The sequence below is a fragment of the Phalangium opilio genome, unplaced genomic scaffold (genome assembly GCF_054372755.1).
Source record: "Phalangium opilio isolate 3A_F unplaced genomic scaffold, DU_Popi_V2 ptg001170l_1, whole genome shotgun sequence".
Taxonomy (NCBI): domain Eukaryota; kingdom Metazoa; phylum Arthropoda; class Arachnida; order Opiliones; family Phalangiidae; genus Phalangium; species Phalangium opilio.
This window is the reverse complement of record NW_028324255.1, coordinates 12,266,463-12,285,398: the sequence shown is the minus strand read 5'-3', so window position 1 is coordinate 12,285,398 and position 18,936 is coordinate 12,266,463. Positions and strand designations below refer to the sequence as shown.

Genomic DNA, 18,936 nt, shown 5'->3' with positions numbered 1-18,936 from the left:
ATCTTTTTTTCAACGAAGCTTCTCGTTCCCTTTAATAATCATGTAAAGCGAGGACAGGTCGAACGTAGAAGCTAGAGGGGAGGAGATAAATATTTGGTTGCAGTAAGTCGTAAACCTTACGGAGACACACTTTCTTTTAATTCTATTTGCCGTTGCTACAACACATTCGTTTGTGCCTGAAATGAGCTTTGTTTGGCAAGTGTTAATTGCTTAGTAGTGTTTATTAAGGGTTCGTTTTAAATAACAGTGAACTTGTGTTTCTAATAACAATAATAATAATATCGAGTGATAAGGTTATTGGTTAGACTGGTAAAACGTTGATTGCAACGGTTTAAATAAAGGTGATCTAGAGGATATTAGCATCTTTGGCTAAATCATAGAACATTGATTGCTCATTCTTCAAGAGAGCATCTGGAGAGTCAAAATTCCGTAATTCGGCCCTGATCCAAAACCATCACCCTATGAAAAGTTAACAGACATAAAAATAAGTAAAATCACATTGGTAAGCCTGTCAAATAGGTAGGCCTACTAACTTGTCGTAGTCTAAGATGGTGTTTATTCTGTGAGCTATGGTGATGATGGTGGAGTTGGCGAATTCCTTCTTGATAGTCTCTTGAATGAGATCGTCGGTGTCCAAGTTGTTACCTCCTTCGGCCACGGGGTGATCCAGGCCCTGCTCGAGTGACGCCACGAAGAATTTCAAGTGGGAGTGTTCCAGGGAGGCCCACAGTCGCTGGTCGTCTTGTTGACCGAAGGGATCCAGGTTGAGTCTGAGTGTGCCCGAGAAGAGGACGGGCTCTTGGGGGATGATGGTCAGTCGCGATCTCAAATCGGACAAGCCCAATCTCTCCACTTCCACTCCGTCTATGACGATCTGACCGCGCACCCCCTCGATGAGACGGAAGAGCGCCAGTGTAAGCGACGACTTTCCGGCACCTGTCCGCCCCACCACGCCCACCTTCTCTCCGGCTTCGATCCTGACATTTATGTCCTTCAAGACCAAATCCAATCCTTCTCGGTATCTGGTACTGTAGTTATGGAATGTGATTTGTCCTCGTTGAGGCCAGTCAGCTGGAGGTTGAGATTCTGGTTTCTTCCACTCGGCCTCGGACTCCAAACGAGAGTACTCATCAACTCTTTCTATGGAGACGACATTTGATTCCACGCCCGTAGTGGGAGCGATGAAGATTTTCAACAATCGCAAGAGCTTTGATTTCAAAATATAATATTAGAACTTTATTTGTGGAAAATGAATAATTTTTCCACGAGACAGAAAAGCCTGCGCACTTTCTTTTCAAAATTAAGGGAAAATTCTTATTAGCCAAAAAATGAAATATCTTTCATAGATAAGACCTGATAACGACTTCAATGTAAGGAAAATCGTATATCACCTACACTATATATTTTAAAACTAAGTTTCGATCAAGCCGGGACTAGGGTGAAAGATCATACCAAAAATATATATAATCTTTCTTTGTATAAAAATGTTGTATATTTTTTTTCACATCCGCTACCCTTATAACCAACCCCCTTTTCAGCCGTCCTGAAATCCATTAATATAGTAATGTGTATCAAGTTCTAAAATGGGCTTGTAAGTGCCTTGTCATTAAACGACAATTAGGCCTAAACGTATTCTTAAAAACGCACCAGAACGGCGGTCAAACTAGCTTTTATACCTTACGAAAAAACATACAAGAATGGCGACCGTAGATGTACCTAACCTAACGTAAAATATCAAATCGCTATATAAGTCTCCCATTCAAACCCACCGCATACTATTCCATCTCGAGATCCTCTTAGTTAATTCAGTAACTATTGGTCCTTTTGAAATATCAGAAGATCGTGATAATTTAGGGACGTTTCACTATCACTATCTAGAGCTAAACAAGAAAACAGCACAGATTGTAGCTTGTAGAAAGGATTTTGATTTACTCGTTTCATATTCATAGGTTCCCCTCTCGACGATTCGTCCGTTGTTCATGAAGAAGATCTCGTCCATTTCTCGGATGAAGCTCAAGTTGTGCGTCACCAAAACTCTCGTCTGTAACAAATTGAAATAGTTATTGTCGAACGAGCAAGGAACTACCGAAGCAACTATCAAAAGTAAGCGACTTTCGAAGTTGCCAGGATTTAAATTAAAATCTATGCGGTGATGCGGTTTAGATAAATATGTATATACGAGCAGAAGGGGATAATAGAAGAAGGATGACACTCTGTATCCTCTTAATATTTTAGTTACGTAACGTCATTCTTCCCAGGTTCACCCTTTTTGTTTACTTTCCCGCTAATCAAACTTAAAGATGGGCATCGCTCCGTAAGGAGAATTCTATAATTGTTTGGCACTAAATCCCCAGCAATCAACTCACAAAACTTTATTGTCTTGACGTGGGACAAAAATCCACAAGCGCGTCTTTCCTAATAGTTAAACGCTAATAGAGTAATGATGAAGGAACTATTTATCGGGTATGTAATTCGGTTTAGTAACCTTGCTCCAAATGTAAAATGATGTTGGGAAGAATGACGTTACACTTACCCAGCTTTGAGGTACACTTCTCTCAAAGAGAAGTATTATATACTTCTGATACGAGATATCAACTGAAATTTGTTTAACAGTTAAAATATTGATTATTTTCCGGGACGCGTTATTCAACTATTACCAGGATTTAAACAAAACGACATATTGACTATACTCATTAATGGACGCTTAGCGCTTTCATAGAAGATATAAGAGTAGCGTTAATTACTTTCATTCGAAGAAATCTCTTTGGTCCGATGACTTCGTTGAAGAGATGTTTGGCCACGAGCGAGTCAACCGCCCCCAACGGGTCATCGAAGAGATAAACATCGTCATCACGATAAATTGCTCTGGCCACGTTGACCCTTTGCTTCTGACCGCCACTCAAGTTGATGCCCTATCACGGAAAATTTGTAAACGAACACATTACAAACGATATCAGTCATCTATGGAACTATGCATGAAACGTCGCAAAACCAGGTTTTTCGAGTGCTGCACATAATATTTTTCAGTCTAATCTAAAATCAGGGAGGAGTGGAAAAGGAGAAGTGTTGTGGGGTGAACTAGTATTCAACAAAGCAAGCCTCAACTCTCACAGGGGGGAAAGAGGGTCGAAAGGGCGTCAATTTGGTTCCGTCTTGTCACGAGCGGACGAAAATCCAGAAAGAGAGACCTACTCTGCCCCCAAAACAATAAGCCGATTGGATTTATACTAGATGCGCCCCCCCCTGGTTTGATTTGAACAATATGATGACCAGGCACTAAGAGTCGATGCAGAGAACAAAATATATGGACTCGACACATGACTATTTCAGAAATAAATATATTAATGAATAATAATAATATATACTAGAATGGGAAACGATCGGCTTGTATGTGGGATTGCGAGGAACCACATCTACATTCTTCGTAGATTTCGAAAAACTATTTGGCAACTATAATGGACATTGCTTCCTCAGTTCTCAGAGATTATATTACAATCCTTAACACGCATCTCTTCTCAACAAACTAAGAATTTAATTTTACGTTCCATAACACATTTTATCTAATTTCAAATTAAATTAAAGTTTTAAAAATACACAAAAAAAATAAAAAAAATAATCGAACAATGTCTATATTAGACTAACTAGGTAAGCTTGTGCTTCGGCAACATTTTAATAGCAGGGCAGTGTACTTTTATCTAAAATAAGTATTTCATCATATCTCTCTCACTCTACCTCTCCCTCTCACTCAGTCTATGTCTTAACACCTTAGTAGAGTTTTGCTTCAAAGTTGACCCCCATGCTCTTAGAAATTTTGAAAAGAACTACTATTAGTGAGAGAACCGTTAAAGTTAGAGACATCCCTTACCGAAAATACCACCTCTTAACCAAACTGGAAAAAATTTGTTCAACATTATGCCTAGCGGTACGAATATGGTCATAACGTACACCTAAAAACGGGATTTTTTTTCTAATCAATATTTTGGGTTAAAATTTCGGCTTTCACCATAAAATAGTTGCACGTTAACGCGGTTAAAATTTCATTAAGATCGGCCGACCCAAGGTAACATGGTCGTTCGAATCGGTGTGAAATGACCCAGTAGCGTAAGGGGCGTCAATGTACCACGCGAGTTGTGTAAAAACATCGTTTGAGGAGGTAAAAAAATCTGTCTTGTATTTTTGGATCCAGATTTCTCCTAAGGAAGGGGGCAGGACAAAGTTCGACCAAAGACCTAATGATGGACACTTAAAGACAAAGATTATCTGCTCATTATAACACATACTCTTTCTCCGATCTCCGTTTCGTCGTCAGCGGGTAGCTGGTCGAGGTCCGGTTGTAGGGCGCATGCGCGTATGACGCTGTCGTATCTTTCCTGATCTATGTAATCGACGAAGAGTATGTTGTCTCTGAGTGTGGCGTTTTGTATCCATGGTTGTTGAGTGACGTACCCCACTCTCCCGGCCACTCTGACCTCCCCCTCCACTTTCTGCATCTCGGAAACCAAAGAGGACAAGAGGGAAGACTTGCCACAACCAACAGGACCCACCACGGCCACCAAAGAACCGCAGGATACTTTTAAATTGATGTCCCGAAGAGATGCTGCCGCTGGATCGTCCAAGTTCCAACGAAACGTTCCCTTCTCGATCTCAATCGCTGAAAATTTCATAGAAATAAATTGATGTTAACTAACTTTGGTCAAAATTGACCAATTGTGAGTTGGAAAATCTGGAAATAATCTAAAGCGACGTCGGGTTTCCTTCTAAAATTGATTATTGTGCTAAGGTAGAACTCCATTTGGCCCGCGTGATAGGCCTAAAGCTACCATTGAGAATAAACATGATTTTTATGGTAGGATATGTTCTGTTTATACCAATTCCCCGGATTGGTGGATTAAGTTCTGAAGAAGTTCCTGTAATTGTCTCTTTCTCCGCGCTTCTACCTTATACAAGGTGTACATTATAACCGCCGATAATAAATTTTGAGCTTAAATTCATCCGCATGTGTAAGAATTATTGCCAGAAAAAATAAACGACCTATCTCGTCTTTTCAAGTCTCTAATTAATTTACATACCAGATTGGGCATCGCTAGGTTTCTGCTCCACGTATTGCTTGGTTTCCCCACGACTCAACAATTTTGAAATTCTCCTTACCGAGACTTGTGTCTGTAAAGAGTCGCTTAGTGGATGTGCGTCATTTTAAAGGGAAGGTCAACGAGATAATTCTATACTGTACTTTTGTCGAGAAAATGTTTTGTAATAGAAGTTTTAAAACATGAAATTAGTTGTCGTTTCTTAATGACGCCAACTATAAATTCAAAAGTTTCTTTGACAAAAGCACGAAGACAATCAAAAGTATGCCCTCGACACCGTTCTTACCAAAACTAGGCTATTTACTAAATCAGGGAAAGTAAGCATTGACGTCGCAAATAATCGAACCAACTGAAAGGAGACGAAAGCTTTCCTCGAGGTGAGAACGTTATCGTCATCAATCAATACGTACATGGCGAAACACGGTGTAGTTATCTGAATAGGTAGAAACAATATCTGTAGGATCTTAAAATCAATATGGAGGTAAATGAGTGTGCAAGCCCTGACGGTTAAATAGTTTAACAGAAAGAGATGACGATCAACAACAGTAAAACTAACTTCAACCCGTGTTCTTATTTCACGGCTGAAATGTGGCGTTATCGCTTTTTTTGAGCCTGGCCTTTTAGAGTCGAGTGGGAAAATTGGAGATGAAACTAATACAGAACTGAAATTTCTACACCTCTATGTTCCCCCATTAATAATAATCCACTTCTTCAAAATTATTTACGTTCGTACCAAAACCGGTATGAGACCAGATATAAATCCATTTATTGCTTGGAAGTGGGCTTTTTCCTTCATGAGTGCAATTTCTTTCTTCCTGATTTCAAGAACAATTCTGTTGAATGACCTCTCCCAGGCGTAAAACTTCAAGACGCGGATTCCGTTCAAGATTTCACTCATCATTTTCATTCTGTTGTAATTCAGCTTCATCAACTCAACCTTAAAAAAGAGATAAATAAAGCATTCGAGGAATCTCCACCAGTCGTGATATTGTGATAAAAGTTAATAGTCATAACCAACACGCGAATTCCATGAACGTAGTTATTTACAAAACCATGACAAAACGTCATGTCCCCTCGGGACATACAAGGGGGTTGATCCCTTGCCATCTTTGAGCCAGAGCCGGATTAAAGGGGGGGACTAGGGGCACTGACCCCCGGGCGCCAGGCTTTTTGGGGGCGCATTGAGGTAATGTATTCCCCCTTGCAGCATTTGCTGTTCCTTTTTTATGGCTTAAGGGTGCGCATATTATTTCGGCTCCCGGGCGCAAAATTACTTAATCCGGGCCTGCTCTGCCAAAAAGCGACATGGAGGACAAAGTTTTACCCCCCTGTCTTTTCCTCTTAGTTACATTGAAATGGTCTATACAGAAAATGTAACCCACGTCACAAGAAGAAACCAAATTAAACACCTTCGACCACCTTTCCTTTCTCCCACTGTGGGAGTTTCGGTTTGCATTGTATAATATAAGTTAACCCCACAATCGGTCTACATTTCTACTCTTCACGGACTGTACTTTCTTTCTCTGCTGTTGGAAATGTGACAACGATCTAGAACGGAACAAGTTCGAGTCTATATTTGAGGATCTTGTTCATTCGAGGGCTTGTAAAGTGTTCTATAATATCTTGAGGCATCTTAATTTTTTTGTCTGTGCGTAATAGGCAATTTTAAAATTAACTTTCCATCAGGGACACGTGTGCAGACATAGGAGGGAAGAATGCCCTCCATCTTTGCTTTTACCCCCGGCAAATTTTTTCGAATGCGAACTTTATGAATAGGCTTGTTATAAATCGCCGTTAACAGTTCTACTGACATTTTTATTAATTTCGATTAAGGTCTAGTGTTGTTTAATTTGTATAACATTTACCTGCAATTCTTTGTATTTCTTGGTGCTGAGATAGTTCAGGGGAAGAAGAATGACAATAGGTACGATGCCAGCAAAGGCTGAATATCCCAGTTCTTGATACATGAAGGCGAAGCACAGTACTAACTGTACCGGGACCGACCACAAGAGACTCAGTTGCGGCGACAGAATTTGGAATCTGTTCGTGTCCACGTACATCGTGTTCAGTATTTCGCCCATTGTCAGGTCACGTCGGTCACTGCTCGTCAAGCGAAATGTCTGCTTCGACGAATGTCATTAATGAACTATCGTAACACTATCACGATAACCCTAACTTACTTTTTTGTACAGAACGTGCATGGTGGCGGATTTGAGTCTCAACCCTAGTTTGGTGTGGAAAATAGCGCTGCCTTCTTGCAATAAAGATTGCGCCAGACCGGCCAAACCGTAAAGGCAAGCGTAGAAAATCCCCTTCCACAAAGGATCGTCGCTCGTCGAGTAATCAATAATGGAACTGAAAACATAAGTGAGTAAACTGGTTATCTCGGTTCCAAAGTTTACTTAATTCATTGCAGCGTGGCCAACCACTTGCAATTTAAATCTCTATTAGAATCGGTTTTAAAGAATGTTCAGAAGAATGAAAACACTATAGGTTAACAAATCTGACCCACAGAAACCGAAAATGTTATTGCCCATTTGATTGAACCTTTCTCTGCGCTTCAGTACGAGCAAAGAACCAACTGACAACTACAAAGGAACTTAATTTGAAACTTTAAGTGAAAACCATGTAAATCTCCTTCTTTTTATTTTAATTTTATCTTTTATTCTTGATTTCCCATAAATAATCACTTATGACGTTGTGACGTTGAAAAAGTGAAACTGTTTACCCTGTCAAAAGGGCAGGGCACACAGAGACTACGTCGGACAGAACTTGTAGGACCAATCCAGCAATCAAGCAAGGCCCGACTGTCCTCAACAAGGGCCAACTGATTGACTCTCTTTGATATTTGGTTCTGTTTCTTTCTTCCGAAAATCCTTTCATTTCCATTTCATGCCTGTCACATTTGGTCACAGATTGGGGTTTCCAGCGTTTTTGGAAAAGGCGCGAGACAGTCAGCGCTCGCTTCGCGTCATTCAAGTCGTACACATCCGATAGTTCCAGGCTTTTCTTCCAACCTTTCCAAAGGGTGCTACAATTCGTTAAAAATACAATTAGCTGCGCTGATATGACTTCTTCAAGCAAGGCCAATTTACGTGGACGCAAGATCGGGAACAGATTTACCTCTCAAGCCATGAATGAACCACGCGTGAACAAAACGATGCATCATCTTCCCTTGATTTCAGAATGTTTGAAAATAATCATCTTTATGTTAAGAAAACAATTAATGTTGCGAGAAGGCTAGAGCTCATAGTAACCAGTGTTGAAATTATTATACATAAACCACTTATAATGCAAATGAGTGGAGTATTACCATTTTGATTTCGATTGCGAACGCATGTTTCTCGTAGTGAGAAGAGGCGTCACTCATAGTGTGTAGTACTAGGGTAATTACTACTAAAGGGTAAATTACCGACTCAATTACCAACCCGAAATAATCATCTTTGTCGTTCTGAAATATTTCGCATTTTTTATCATCCCATAATATTATTATAAAATGGAAAGAAAACCTTCGCTTACTTGTAAATAGTACTTGATGATGGTGGATCTCAGAGTGACGATTTTCGTTAGTGTTAAGAGAAACCAATACATTGTCAGGATTCCGGACAACACCGTGCCACCCCCTCTGCCGTAAATTATGAGGAATAACGCCAAGATCTGGAACACGCGACTTCAATTTATTTTTTCAAAACATCGCGGACTTTGTAAATTATCTTACGTAAGTTCCAAATTGAAGGACGACTGCCAAATTATCAACGACTTGAAAATCGCCGTAGTATATTTGTTTAGCAAATTTTAAGACGCTAATTGCGGCCAGTAACAAAACCAAGAGCTGAAAAAACAAAAGAAAACTAGTTCCTAAGTTTTAGATATTACAGTGGTCCCTGCTACTGCAGATGTACAACAATGCGTATTGCAATGATGCTTTTTGCTCGTTAGGTGTAAGACGACTTACAATTTTCGTAATTGAAAGATGAGAACAACGGACGCCTCTCCGCTTTGACTTGGCGATCAGCGCGATTTCCAATGGAAGGAAGAACCAGAGTACGGTGCATGGCACCCAGACCAGGATGGTCTTTTGAAAAAAAGGAGTGAAGTCTGGATCATCCGTGTACCATGTCAAATTGGAGTCCTGATTAAAATAACGTGTTGGTTAAATTATTAAACACTAAGATGAAATTTCGAACCCTTATTTTTTTGCTATGAAATGCCATTAACAGAATCCTGGTAAAATAAATAAACAGCAAGTAACATACCCAAAATGGAGATTCGCAAAATTCGTCGAGAATAAATGAATCCATTTGAAGATGAATAATACTAATATATTTCCTCGAATAAACTTGAGAAATTTGTCTAACAAACTAGTTGCTATGTTATCGAGCGTCTAAATAAACCGTAGCGTTGATAGCGTAAAACCATAAAAACCTACATTAAAAGGCCTTGATCGAAGCTGGCTGGCAAAACACAAGTGTATTTCAGAACAAATTCGTCTACATTAGAGTACCGAATAACAAAATACCAGACTTTAGGCGTTGAAACTCGTCGTACGTTTTTATGAACTCTGCATTTTCTAGAAGAAAAATTGTCCTTAGTATTAGTAGGAAGGTCTTTTTAATAATCTCAAGATGATACGGCATCGTTTATAACAACCAAAAAGAGTAAAATTTATTTATAAAAATGTATCCTTCCCAAGATAGCCTAATCCGAAATGAATCTGAACCTTCATTTAAAATTGAGTTAAAAAACGTTAGGCCAATGTATCACATAACGGAGAATTGAACATTATCAAGGCTGTATGCCAAAAGCCAAGATAGCGGCTCCTCTTTCTAGGGAAGATAATCAGTACAGGATTAAACAATTGGGCTTCTGGCAATAAGCTTTTTAGCGACGTTTTTTTATTTCATGGCAGTATAATCTTATGGGTGGGCTCGTATCTTTGTTAAAAAACCCGAGGTCTTTAATTGTCACGCGCCTACTTAGTGTAATTTCGGATTGAGCAGGTCCCCAAACTAGCTACTCATGGTCTTAATTAAAATTAATCCACCATCAAGATTAATTATTTACAAATTAATGTTTTTCTAAATTATCCGTTTTGGAAGCATGTAATGATGTTTTCAACTTTATGGAATAAACAGCGACTGACGTAGAGGAAGTACAATTCTCTGTACTGTAGACCTTGGATAACGCATGTGTTCTTCGTCAAAAACAACATTCCAGGCTTTTGGCTTTCAGCGCTTTTATTCCACCAATTTTTTTAGCATTAAAGTTCACGATAGGGGCTTTAGATAATAATTCTACGATTGTTATATCAGGAACACATACAACTAATATGTAAACTATCTGTCTGTATTCCTGATTATATAAATACAAGTTGGGAAAACCAAAATATTACCTCTCCGAGTCAAGAGGAGGACTACATACAAACTTATTTACCCAGATATGGAAATGTTTCTTTTTTTATGAACAAATACTGAAGTTAAAATTTATGAAATATTAAAGTAGTATACAAAGCATAGCGAATAAACTGTAAATCAGACGAAATTCTACATCCAATAAGGATATACTTCTACACACTAAAATCATCCGATGGGGAAAAAACGGGAAATGAAGAGATAAAACTTTGGAGGGATATTATCTTTACGTGTTTGTAAAGGCCCAATTTTCTACTCCTCAACTGTATACCCTCTATGTTCAAAGCCATATTCACAACACGGTTGCCGTGTAAACACTATCCTCTCGTTTCCCCTACACGATTTTCTTAGTTTGTCAACATGACTGTTAACGTTACATAACACCAAAGCTTATTTGTGGATACACGCACTGAAAGTAAATGCGCACCATAAAAAGCATGAAAACACGAAGCTACAATCCGATTACGATCAGACCTTTCACTGATCTGGGCTGCGTTCAGCAGAGCTCACCAAAAAAGACAGCGGGTTTTGGAAAACGTTTACCGGTGAGCTCTGTCGTCATGGCTTTGCTGAATGCTTTTCTCGGGTAATAGGTGTTTTAAAAATGACGCTAGCGCAATAAAGCATGCAAGGTACGAAGTCTTAACAAAAATTGTATGATAACATATTTATACAGATAGATAAAAACAACTTTTATAATTAAAATTAGAAAGACTAACATGTCCCTTAAAATTCTCGCCTGATCAACTGGTTTCACGCCAATTAAATAGCTATGGTCCCATCAGAATCAGCAAGAGCTATTTGTAATAATTCCTCCAGGTTCTTTTCGCCAAGCTGATAACTAAGCGTTTTACGTCACGTTATCCAAAAACCCTACTATTTTCTTTGGTGACTGCGCTGGCTCAGCGCTGAGCAGCGTGACGTCAAAATTCCAAAACCAAATCCCATTCTGCAGGACACTACTAACAGCGCTGAGCTCTGCTGAACGCGGCCCAGATTTCCACCATGACGCTTTACTCAATTATTAAATCTAAGCCTGATTATTTAATAATAATAATAATAATAATAATCTAAGCTTTGCCTATGAAGGGATTTCCACACTAAGCCTGTGGCTTGTTTACAGGTGGGTCCCTTTACAATGCATAGAGGGGTGGTGGCTAGCCCCTATGCCACAGCTAACCGACAGCGCCCTATACTAACTATTACCGTTAAAAGTGTATTTAACTTTCGGCTCACTCTGAACCGTTGGTGTCTCTGCATTACAGAAACGAAAAACAAACCCAAGCGTTTACTTTATGGTTCACTAGGCCTTAGACAAATAAAAGTTCATTTGACCTCCAGAGTAGCGTTCTTCTTGTAATCACTAAAGAAAGGATTATGCTATAAACAGATTTAGAATAGCTTAAGTAATATATAAACATCCATTTCAAATAATAATATAAAAAATATCCTTGGGATATCAAAATGAAACAGAGCTTTATAGTTACAAAACTACTAAAGGCATCGTAATTACGAAAAATATTTCCACATATTCATTTAATATTATGGAAAAATTGAATATTAAGCTTCTGTAGGATTTCTTAATCTTTACACACGAACACAAGGCGAACTGCTAACGCGGTGCACTAATTTAACAACGGACAGACACACATAGACAAACACATAGACTGCTGTTTGTTTTTAATCCTTCTTTTAAATAAATACGTTCCATGAGATGGTTAATTATATTTTGTAGCAAATTCTGAATTTCCCCTACTACTACAGCACCGAATCATTGTTTAAAACGGATGGGAGATTTTTGCAACGACAATACTCGTCTATACTTCTCCATTTATATCTCATCCGTGACAGGATTGTACTGGTACCAGTACACATAAGGTGCTTTAAGACAAAACAATAATACGAGAAACAAAAATCTCGTGGTATCTGCTGTGAATGTGGAAGTTTGGAAAAATGAGGGGGGGGGGAAGAGGGGAGAGTTTCTGATTACCTGCCTTCCACAAATGAAGCGTAAGGCTAAAGAGCGGTCGAGCGTAGGAAAAACCTTCTGACCGCCCCAGTACGCGCCCCTTCCTGATCCCCGTTTCTCCCATGAGAGACGCCAAATCCCATTCTGTATGTTTAGCCATCACGTTCGTTTAATCACGCCGTAATTCCGGCGGTTTGCTGCTACGGAGTTTATGACTCAGAACATACCTTTCCCTCAATTCCTATTTTAGTGCGGGGCGGATGTTTCAGTTTTACTTTAGGGTTAAAAAAAGTCGGCTGAACTTCGACGGCTTACAAACCTTAAAAGCTAACTTCTGTTGCCAAATATCGACCCGTTCTCGGACGAAGAATGGACAGACAGGATCACCCTGGTCGGGTCAAACAACGAAACTCGTATAAGAGCCGTGTTACGCTCCTGGGGGGAGTTTCCAAAAAATTAGCTCCACTTTAGCAAACACGGTCTTAGAGTATAGTGCAGCTTATAGGACGGTGTACTCAGTGCCGTCTTATCCATTGGGCCCGTTGGGCACTGGCCCAGGGGCCCCTCAACAAAAGGGGCCCCATAATTGTCACATAATACTCATTTTACATTTGTTGTCATAAGAAAACCGCTTGAAAATATAAACTATTTTCCTTCGGTCATTCAGTCTTTTCAATAAAAAATTGGGCCTTGGAACTTGAAAAATATAAAACTAAAAATCTGAGACCTATGACGTCTCTTACATTATCCCCCTTCCCTCCCCATGGCCTCACTTCACAGCCGCACATCAGCTTATTTTTTTATTTTGAAACCTTCACCCTAAACCAGACTCAGTCTAGACTGTCATTTCGCCCTGGGATTTTCTCTCTCATTCTCGCGGTTGGGCAACACGTGGGCTACAAGTCTATATCTTTCCCTGCTGAAAGTAGAGAACTATGTTTAAAATATAATGTTATGAATAAATTTTGACTGGGATGTTAGACAAACAATAAATAGAGATTATTGGTGATAAAATCAAAAATGAAACGCAATACTTTGAGCGGTGCCCAGAAGAGGAAACGAGCTGCGCAGGAGAAAGAGAAAGTTAGCAATTTTCCCAAGGTAACATCTTGGTTCCATCAAACTGCCATGAGAACTGCTGAGCCCGTTAATAGTTCTCTTTCAACAACATCACCGATGACCTCAACGACCACAATTCCAACCGACTTTGCAGTGGAGTCTTCACTTGTTCCTGCAACTGATCCAGATGAGGATATTCCACCAGTGGAAGTGCCTAAATGTGAAACAATAACATCTTTCTTCCAGGAAACAGATGCAGGGCTCTGGGTAATCGGCGATCCTAAAACAGTTGATTACTGGATTAGAAATGGGCCGACATCTTGTCAGATGGAAGCGACCTTTCCAAGTCACGCCGAGTGTATAAAGCAGACGGCGAAGGGCATCAGAATTCCAAGACTAGATATTTGTCAAAAAATGTGTTCCATCGTGAATTACGTAATGGCGAGAAAATAAAGCGCGAATGGCTACTTTATTCACCATCCCAAGGTCGTTTATACTGCTTTGTTTGTCGTCTGTTTTCCAAAATCGAATCTGGTTTTGCAACGACAGAATTCAATGATTGGAAACACAGCAATTTAATTGATCAACATGAAAACAACGAGGAGCATCGCAAGTGCATGACAGCATATTTGATTCGACATAAAGAAGCGGGAAAAGTAGATTCTTTATTACTCCAACCGCATCGCTCTGATCAAGAGTATTGGTACAAAGTTTTCACGCGGGTTGTTTCGGTAATTCGCGTTCTAGCTTCCAGAGGGCTACCATTTCGTGGAGAAAATCAAACAATTGGGTCTTTAAAAAATGGAAACTACTTAGGTATTTTAGAGTTGTTAAGTGAATTTGACCCCTTTTTGGAAGAACATCTAAAGCAGTATGGGAATCATGGAAAGGGAAATCCATCGTATTTATCGTCAAATATTTGCGAGGAATTTATTGAAATAATGGCTCAACATGTTGTTTGTGCTATTCTTAAAGAAATCGAAGCATCAAAATATTATTCAATAAGCGTGGATTCCACTCCTGACATTTCACACACTGATCAACTAACATTTACGGTCCGGTATATTAGAGGATGTGAGCCTGTAGAACGTTTCCTTAAGTTCATCCCCATATTTTCTCATGGAGCGGAGAATCTAGCCAACACGGTTTTGGAGTTCCTTCATTAAAACAAAATACCAGTAGCCAATTGCCGTGGTCAGTCATATGACAATGCTTCAAATATGTCAGGACGATATAATGGATTACAAGCGCGCATTAGGGCACAGAATGAATTTGCCATGTACGTCCCCTGTGCTGGGCACAGCCTTAACTTGGTTGGAGTTAAAGCTGCTGAGTGTTGTCTAGAGACTATAAAATTCTTTCACTTTGTTCAGCATCTGTATACCTTTTTCTCCGCTTCTACACACCGAGGGAATGTACTTTTATCACATCTAGGTAAAAATGTTGCGGTCAAGCGTCTGTCTGACACGAGATGGTCAGCACATTTTGATGCTGTTCGTGCTCTAAATGGTGGCTTCGAGAAAATTAAAGAGGCGCTGGATTCTATATCTGCTGACACTGACCAGGAAGTGAATACAAGGCGAGAAGCGGAAGGACTGAGCCATAAAATGGACCACCTGGAAACGATTCACATTGCTTTGGAATGACATACTTGAAAGGGTGAACAAAATAAGTAAAGTCCTGCAGTCTGAGGAAGTAAACATACTTGTTGCCATCAACCTTCTTGAAACTTTAAAAGTCTACCTTCAGGAAGCTAGAGAAAAATTCTATGAATATGAATTAAAAGTGAGAAATAGATATCCTGATATCGATTACACCGATGGGAATAAACGAGAAAGAAAACGTAGTGTACGTCTGACTAGACACGATGGATCAGGCGAAGAGGTACGACTCAGTAAAAGTGAAAGGTTTAAGGTGGAAACTTTCCTTCCAGTGATAGACAGTTTAGTTTGTGAAATCACGAAACGTGCAGAATGTTACTCATCAATTGGAAATCTGTTCTCTTTCTTCGGCGAGTTAAAAACAATAGATTCTGATGAATTAAAAAAGAAGTGTGAACATTTGGCTAAAGTATATCACAGAGATCTTGATTTAGAGAACCTTTTAAATGAATGTATGCATCTTAAACAATACATACTTCTTGCTAAAAATTGTTATTCGCTACCTGCATTGTATAAAAAAATTATTTCGGACAACTTAACATCTGTGTTTCCGAATGTGGAAATAGCCCTAAGAATGTTCATGTGTATGATGGTTACCAACGTTCCAGGAGAGCGTTCATTCTCAAAACTAAAACTTATTAAAAATGAGTTGCGTAGCACAATGGGGCAGAAGCGCTTAAACTGTCTATCTATCATGAGCATGGAAAACGACAACCTAAAAATGATTGACTTCGATCCAATTATAAAGGAATTTGCAAGGAAGAAATCGCGCAAATGTTTCTGACTTTGCGTTGACTGTTGAATTTGTATGCTTTTGTTTGGAGGAAATAATAAATATTTTTATTTCTCGATTAATTTCTTTTATACAGGGGGCTGGGTGGCCCAATATACTGCACTGCCCAGGGGCCCATATAGCACTTAAGACGGCCCTGGTCTTGTTCCCTTACAAATTACCATAACAGGTCACGAAATGAAATCTCAAAAAACCATCGAGACTTTATAACACTAGTGGGAATGAGACACGACTTTAACCCGATTTTTCATCGCTGATAAAGATGCACATTCACAAATTAAGTAAAAAAAGAACAAAGATACAAAAAATGCGATGAAAATGAAATCACGCTTTACAGTGCAAGGGGTATCAACGGGGCCAAAAGACTTGTGAAAGAATCAAGAAAAAAAACAGCAAATTAGCAAAAAAAAGTTTTACAAAAGGCAGCGGAGGACAGCTTGCGAGGCGGCCTTTCAAACACGGTGGTTAATGAATTTGAAAAAAGGCACCCGCCATTGTTAACGAGTCCCGCAGGAGAATTAGTGGCACGCGCTCGTGGCTCCTGACTTATTTCCCCGCAGAGCTGGCAAAAGCCACTATTATAACCAAGACTCAAATCAATTGCGACCTGTCATTATCACGCTTCAATCTGTTTTATTCTCACTTGTAGCCCCTTCTTTTCCAAGAGCAACAAAAACGATTGTCAAAATACGAAACTGTACAAAAATACCAAAAATGTGCGCCGTTTTCTATACCCAAGAACAGGCTTCACCCCTTGCGGCTTTTGGCCCCAATAAGTGAGGTGCAAAGTATCTGCAAAGTCAACAAACAAAGCCAGGGATTTAGTCAGGCGGTTTAGGTCTTAACGATTTTTTAACGAGTTACAACCCCGTCACTGGCACAGTTAAAAACGAAACATGTAGGTCCTTTAAAATTACGTCACAGAACTTTAATACCTTTGCATACTTTAGTGTATTCCAGAACAGTAGCGGACAAGGGTGTTTCCGAATCCTAACGATTGAGATTAAGTCTCAGCATCTGATTATGGGACGTTGGCCCACTGAGGAGGAAAGAGGTAACCTAACTTCGTGTTAGCAATATTGCTAAGAAAATTACTTTGGTTTAGAGTATTATTCAAATCATCAAGATAAATTATTACTAGTTTGGGTTGAATGGCTCTTTAAAAGCCACTTTGCACCAAGGACGCTTACGTCAAATTGTCAACAGTACCTATATGGTAATATTCCTGGATCATAGCTTATGTGTATATACGTATAGCTTCTCTAGGATCTTTTTAGATGTATCATAATGTATTGCCATATTGCCTATAAAATTACTAAAGGCTCATTCAGAACAAAGAGGGTATAAAGAGGGGAGTAGAAGGCTTGGCTGGAGTGTTCTCGCTTTGAAAGTCTTACTCCAAGCTTCCGATGTGCGCGCATCTTTCTTTGACCTCTTATTGGTTGAAATACGGTGAACCGGATATTAGGAGGAAAATATAAAAAAATAAATAATACCTTGCCAAACTGCCAGCTTCAACTCCCCCTCTTTATACCCTCTTTGGAGGATAGTTCAGACTATATTTTACGTTCCCGTCGGTACGTTCATTTGCCTGTTCAGACGTGAGAACGGACGCCTTAAAACGAGTGACTTTTTTATTTAGTAAAATAGAATAATCCATGATGAAAAATACCGACAAGAGCGCTCCAAAAATCTTGAAACTGTTCATATATCGTGTGCTAAATCATAGCTCGCGTCAGTAAGGCCCTAACGAGGTGGTGCCATCACGACACTGCCCGACGAAATTATCAATTTTGAAACTAGACCCACGAATCTTTTACGCAGTGAACAGACTACTTAACAGAACAGTGCATTTTGACCAACGTGAACGTTAGATTTTAGTGTAGCCTGAATAGACCTTAATGTTTTGTAACTTGTGTTAGGTTTTGTACTTTAATGGGAGGGTGAAATGGAAACTCAAGTGATTTTTTATCGATTGTTCTATTTATTGTAAGACCAGTCTGCATAGTGAAATCTCCTGGAAATATCTCCAAATGATTGTAGAATTCAAATTAGGTTGAGATTTTATGGATATGTTGATATAAGCACCTCCGACCAATCTCGTAACGCCCTACCTTCTTGTTAACAAAATTCTCGTGGCACACTCCATGCCCAATGAAATTTAGCGCAAGATTTGATAAAAACTGCTCTCGATGTGACAATCGTGGCGCGAGACATGGATCGTGCAACGGAAATTTTTTTAAGAGCAAGGCAGACCGTTATGCGAATGGTCGAAAGGGCTTATTTCAAATTATCTTTAAAATCTGATCGTAATTTGAATTTTAAAATCTTTCGGAGGAATTTCCTGAATGTTTGTTTCACTATGCAAACGGGTCTTATAATAAGTAAAAGAATCGATAAAAAAGCACTTGATTTTCCGCTTCATCCTCCCTTTAAGTTAGTTTTTGGAAGATAGAAGAGATTAAATGCAGCCGATTGAAATATTCCATTTTATTTTTTTAAGTCACCTGAAACTTTCAGTTACTAAAAAATTACGTGTTCCTCTGTTTCGTTTAGAAATTTAAATAAGACAAATTTTTACCTCTCCGTGTGACGTAGTCCAGGAGAGGTTCTGTAACGGCCGTGTCTGTGTGTGTGTCTGTGTGTGTGTCTGTGTGTCTGTCCGTTGTTACACCCACGTGGCCGCGTTCGCAGTTTGCGTATCGGAGCAAACGTGTTCCCAATTTCCGGACCGCATTGACAGGTCACAGAAATTTAGAAAATTGTATTTCTCTCCGTTGGCTACTCTATATTTGAGTTCTCACACCACCATGTTTGGTCTTCGTCCATCCCACATGGACACCACTCTGTACATATTGGCTTCTAATCACCACCATCTTCTGGTCTTCGTCCATTCCACTTGGACACCAGTCTGTACATATTGGCTTCTAATCACCACCATCTTCTGATCTTCGTC

The 18,936-nt window shown here is 39.4% G+C and overlaps 2 protein-coding genes and 1 pseudogene across 3 annotated transcripts; all 3 read right to left on the bottom strand.

The window, feature by feature from the left end:
• Window positions 1-202: 202 nt before the first annotated feature.
• Window positions 203-2,679, bottom strand: LOC149587319 (ATP-binding cassette sub-family C member 1-like; annotated as a pseudogene). Its single transcript, XR_016380303.1, has 5 exons — window positions 2,658-2,679; window positions 2,278-2,342; window positions 1,933-2,041; window positions 534-1,215; window positions 203-459 (listed from the first exon to the last, which is right to left on the bottom strand). The product of XR_016380303.1 is annotated as an ATP-binding cassette sub-family C member 1-like (transcript).
• On the bottom strand, window positions 2,626-4,792 carry LOC149587318 (ATP-binding cassette sub-family C member 1-like). Its single transcript, XM_089863558.1, has 3 exons — window positions 4,705-4,792; window positions 4,281-4,651; window positions 2,626-2,912 (listed from the first exon to the last, which is right to left on the bottom strand). The coding sequence occupies exons 1-3, from the start codon at window positions 4,790-4,792 to the stop codon at window positions 2,694-2,696; spliced, it is 678 nt and encodes a 225-aa protein (XP_089719684.1). The 3' UTR covers window positions 2,626-2,693.
• A 277-nt stretch (window positions 4,793-5,069) lies between these two features.
• On the bottom strand, window positions 5,070-9,671 carry LOC149587317 (ATP-binding cassette sub-family C member 1-like). The gene is made up of 12 exons (XM_089863449.1): window positions 9,344-9,671; window positions 9,043-9,219; window positions 8,806-8,919; window positions 8,607-8,744; window positions 8,403-8,538; window positions 8,211-8,271; window positions 7,816-8,118; window positions 7,268-7,442; window positions 6,953-7,207; window positions 5,374-5,520; window positions 5,231-5,302; window positions 5,070-5,160 (listed from the first exon to the last, which is right to left on the bottom strand). Exons 1-11 carry the CDS (start codon window positions 9,386-9,388, stop codon window positions 5,276-5,278), a joined length of 1,578 nt encoding a protein of 525 aa, XP_089719575.1. The 5' UTR covers window positions 9,389-9,671; the 3' UTR covers window positions 5,070-5,160; window positions 5,231-5,275.
• Window positions 9,672-18,936: the final 9,265 nt, after the last annotated feature.

What these genes read in the sequence shown, in the direction of transcription:
- LOC149587318 (XM_089863558.1), bottom strand. Translation starts at nt 4,792, where the DNA reads ATGGAGTTCTACCTTAGCACAATAATCAATTTTAGAAGGAAACCCGAC. An exon ending in GATTTTCCAACTCACAATTG is followed by an intron (nt 4,652 to 4,704) that starts GTCAATTTTGAC and finishes TGAAATTTTCAG; the next exon opens with CGATTGAGATCGAGAAGGGA. An exon ending in AAACGGAGATCGGAGAAAGA is followed by an intron (nt 2,913 to 4,280) that starts GTATGTGTTATA and finishes TTTCCGTGATAG; the next exon opens with GGCATCAACTTGAGTGGCGG.
- LOC149587317 (XM_089863449.1), bottom strand. Translation starts at nt 9,388, where the DNA reads ATGGATTCATTTATTCTCGACGAATTTTGCGAATCTCCATTTTGG. An exon ending in TTTGCGAATCTCCATTTTGG is followed by an intron (nt 9,220 to 9,343) that starts GTATGTTACTTG and finishes TATTTTAATCAG; the next exon opens with GACTCCAATTTGACATGGTA. An exon ending in TGCCCTGCCCTTTTGACAGG is followed by an intron (nt 7,443 to 7,815) that starts GTAAACAGTTTC and finishes TTATGTTTTCAG; the next exon opens with TTCCATTATTGATTACTCGA.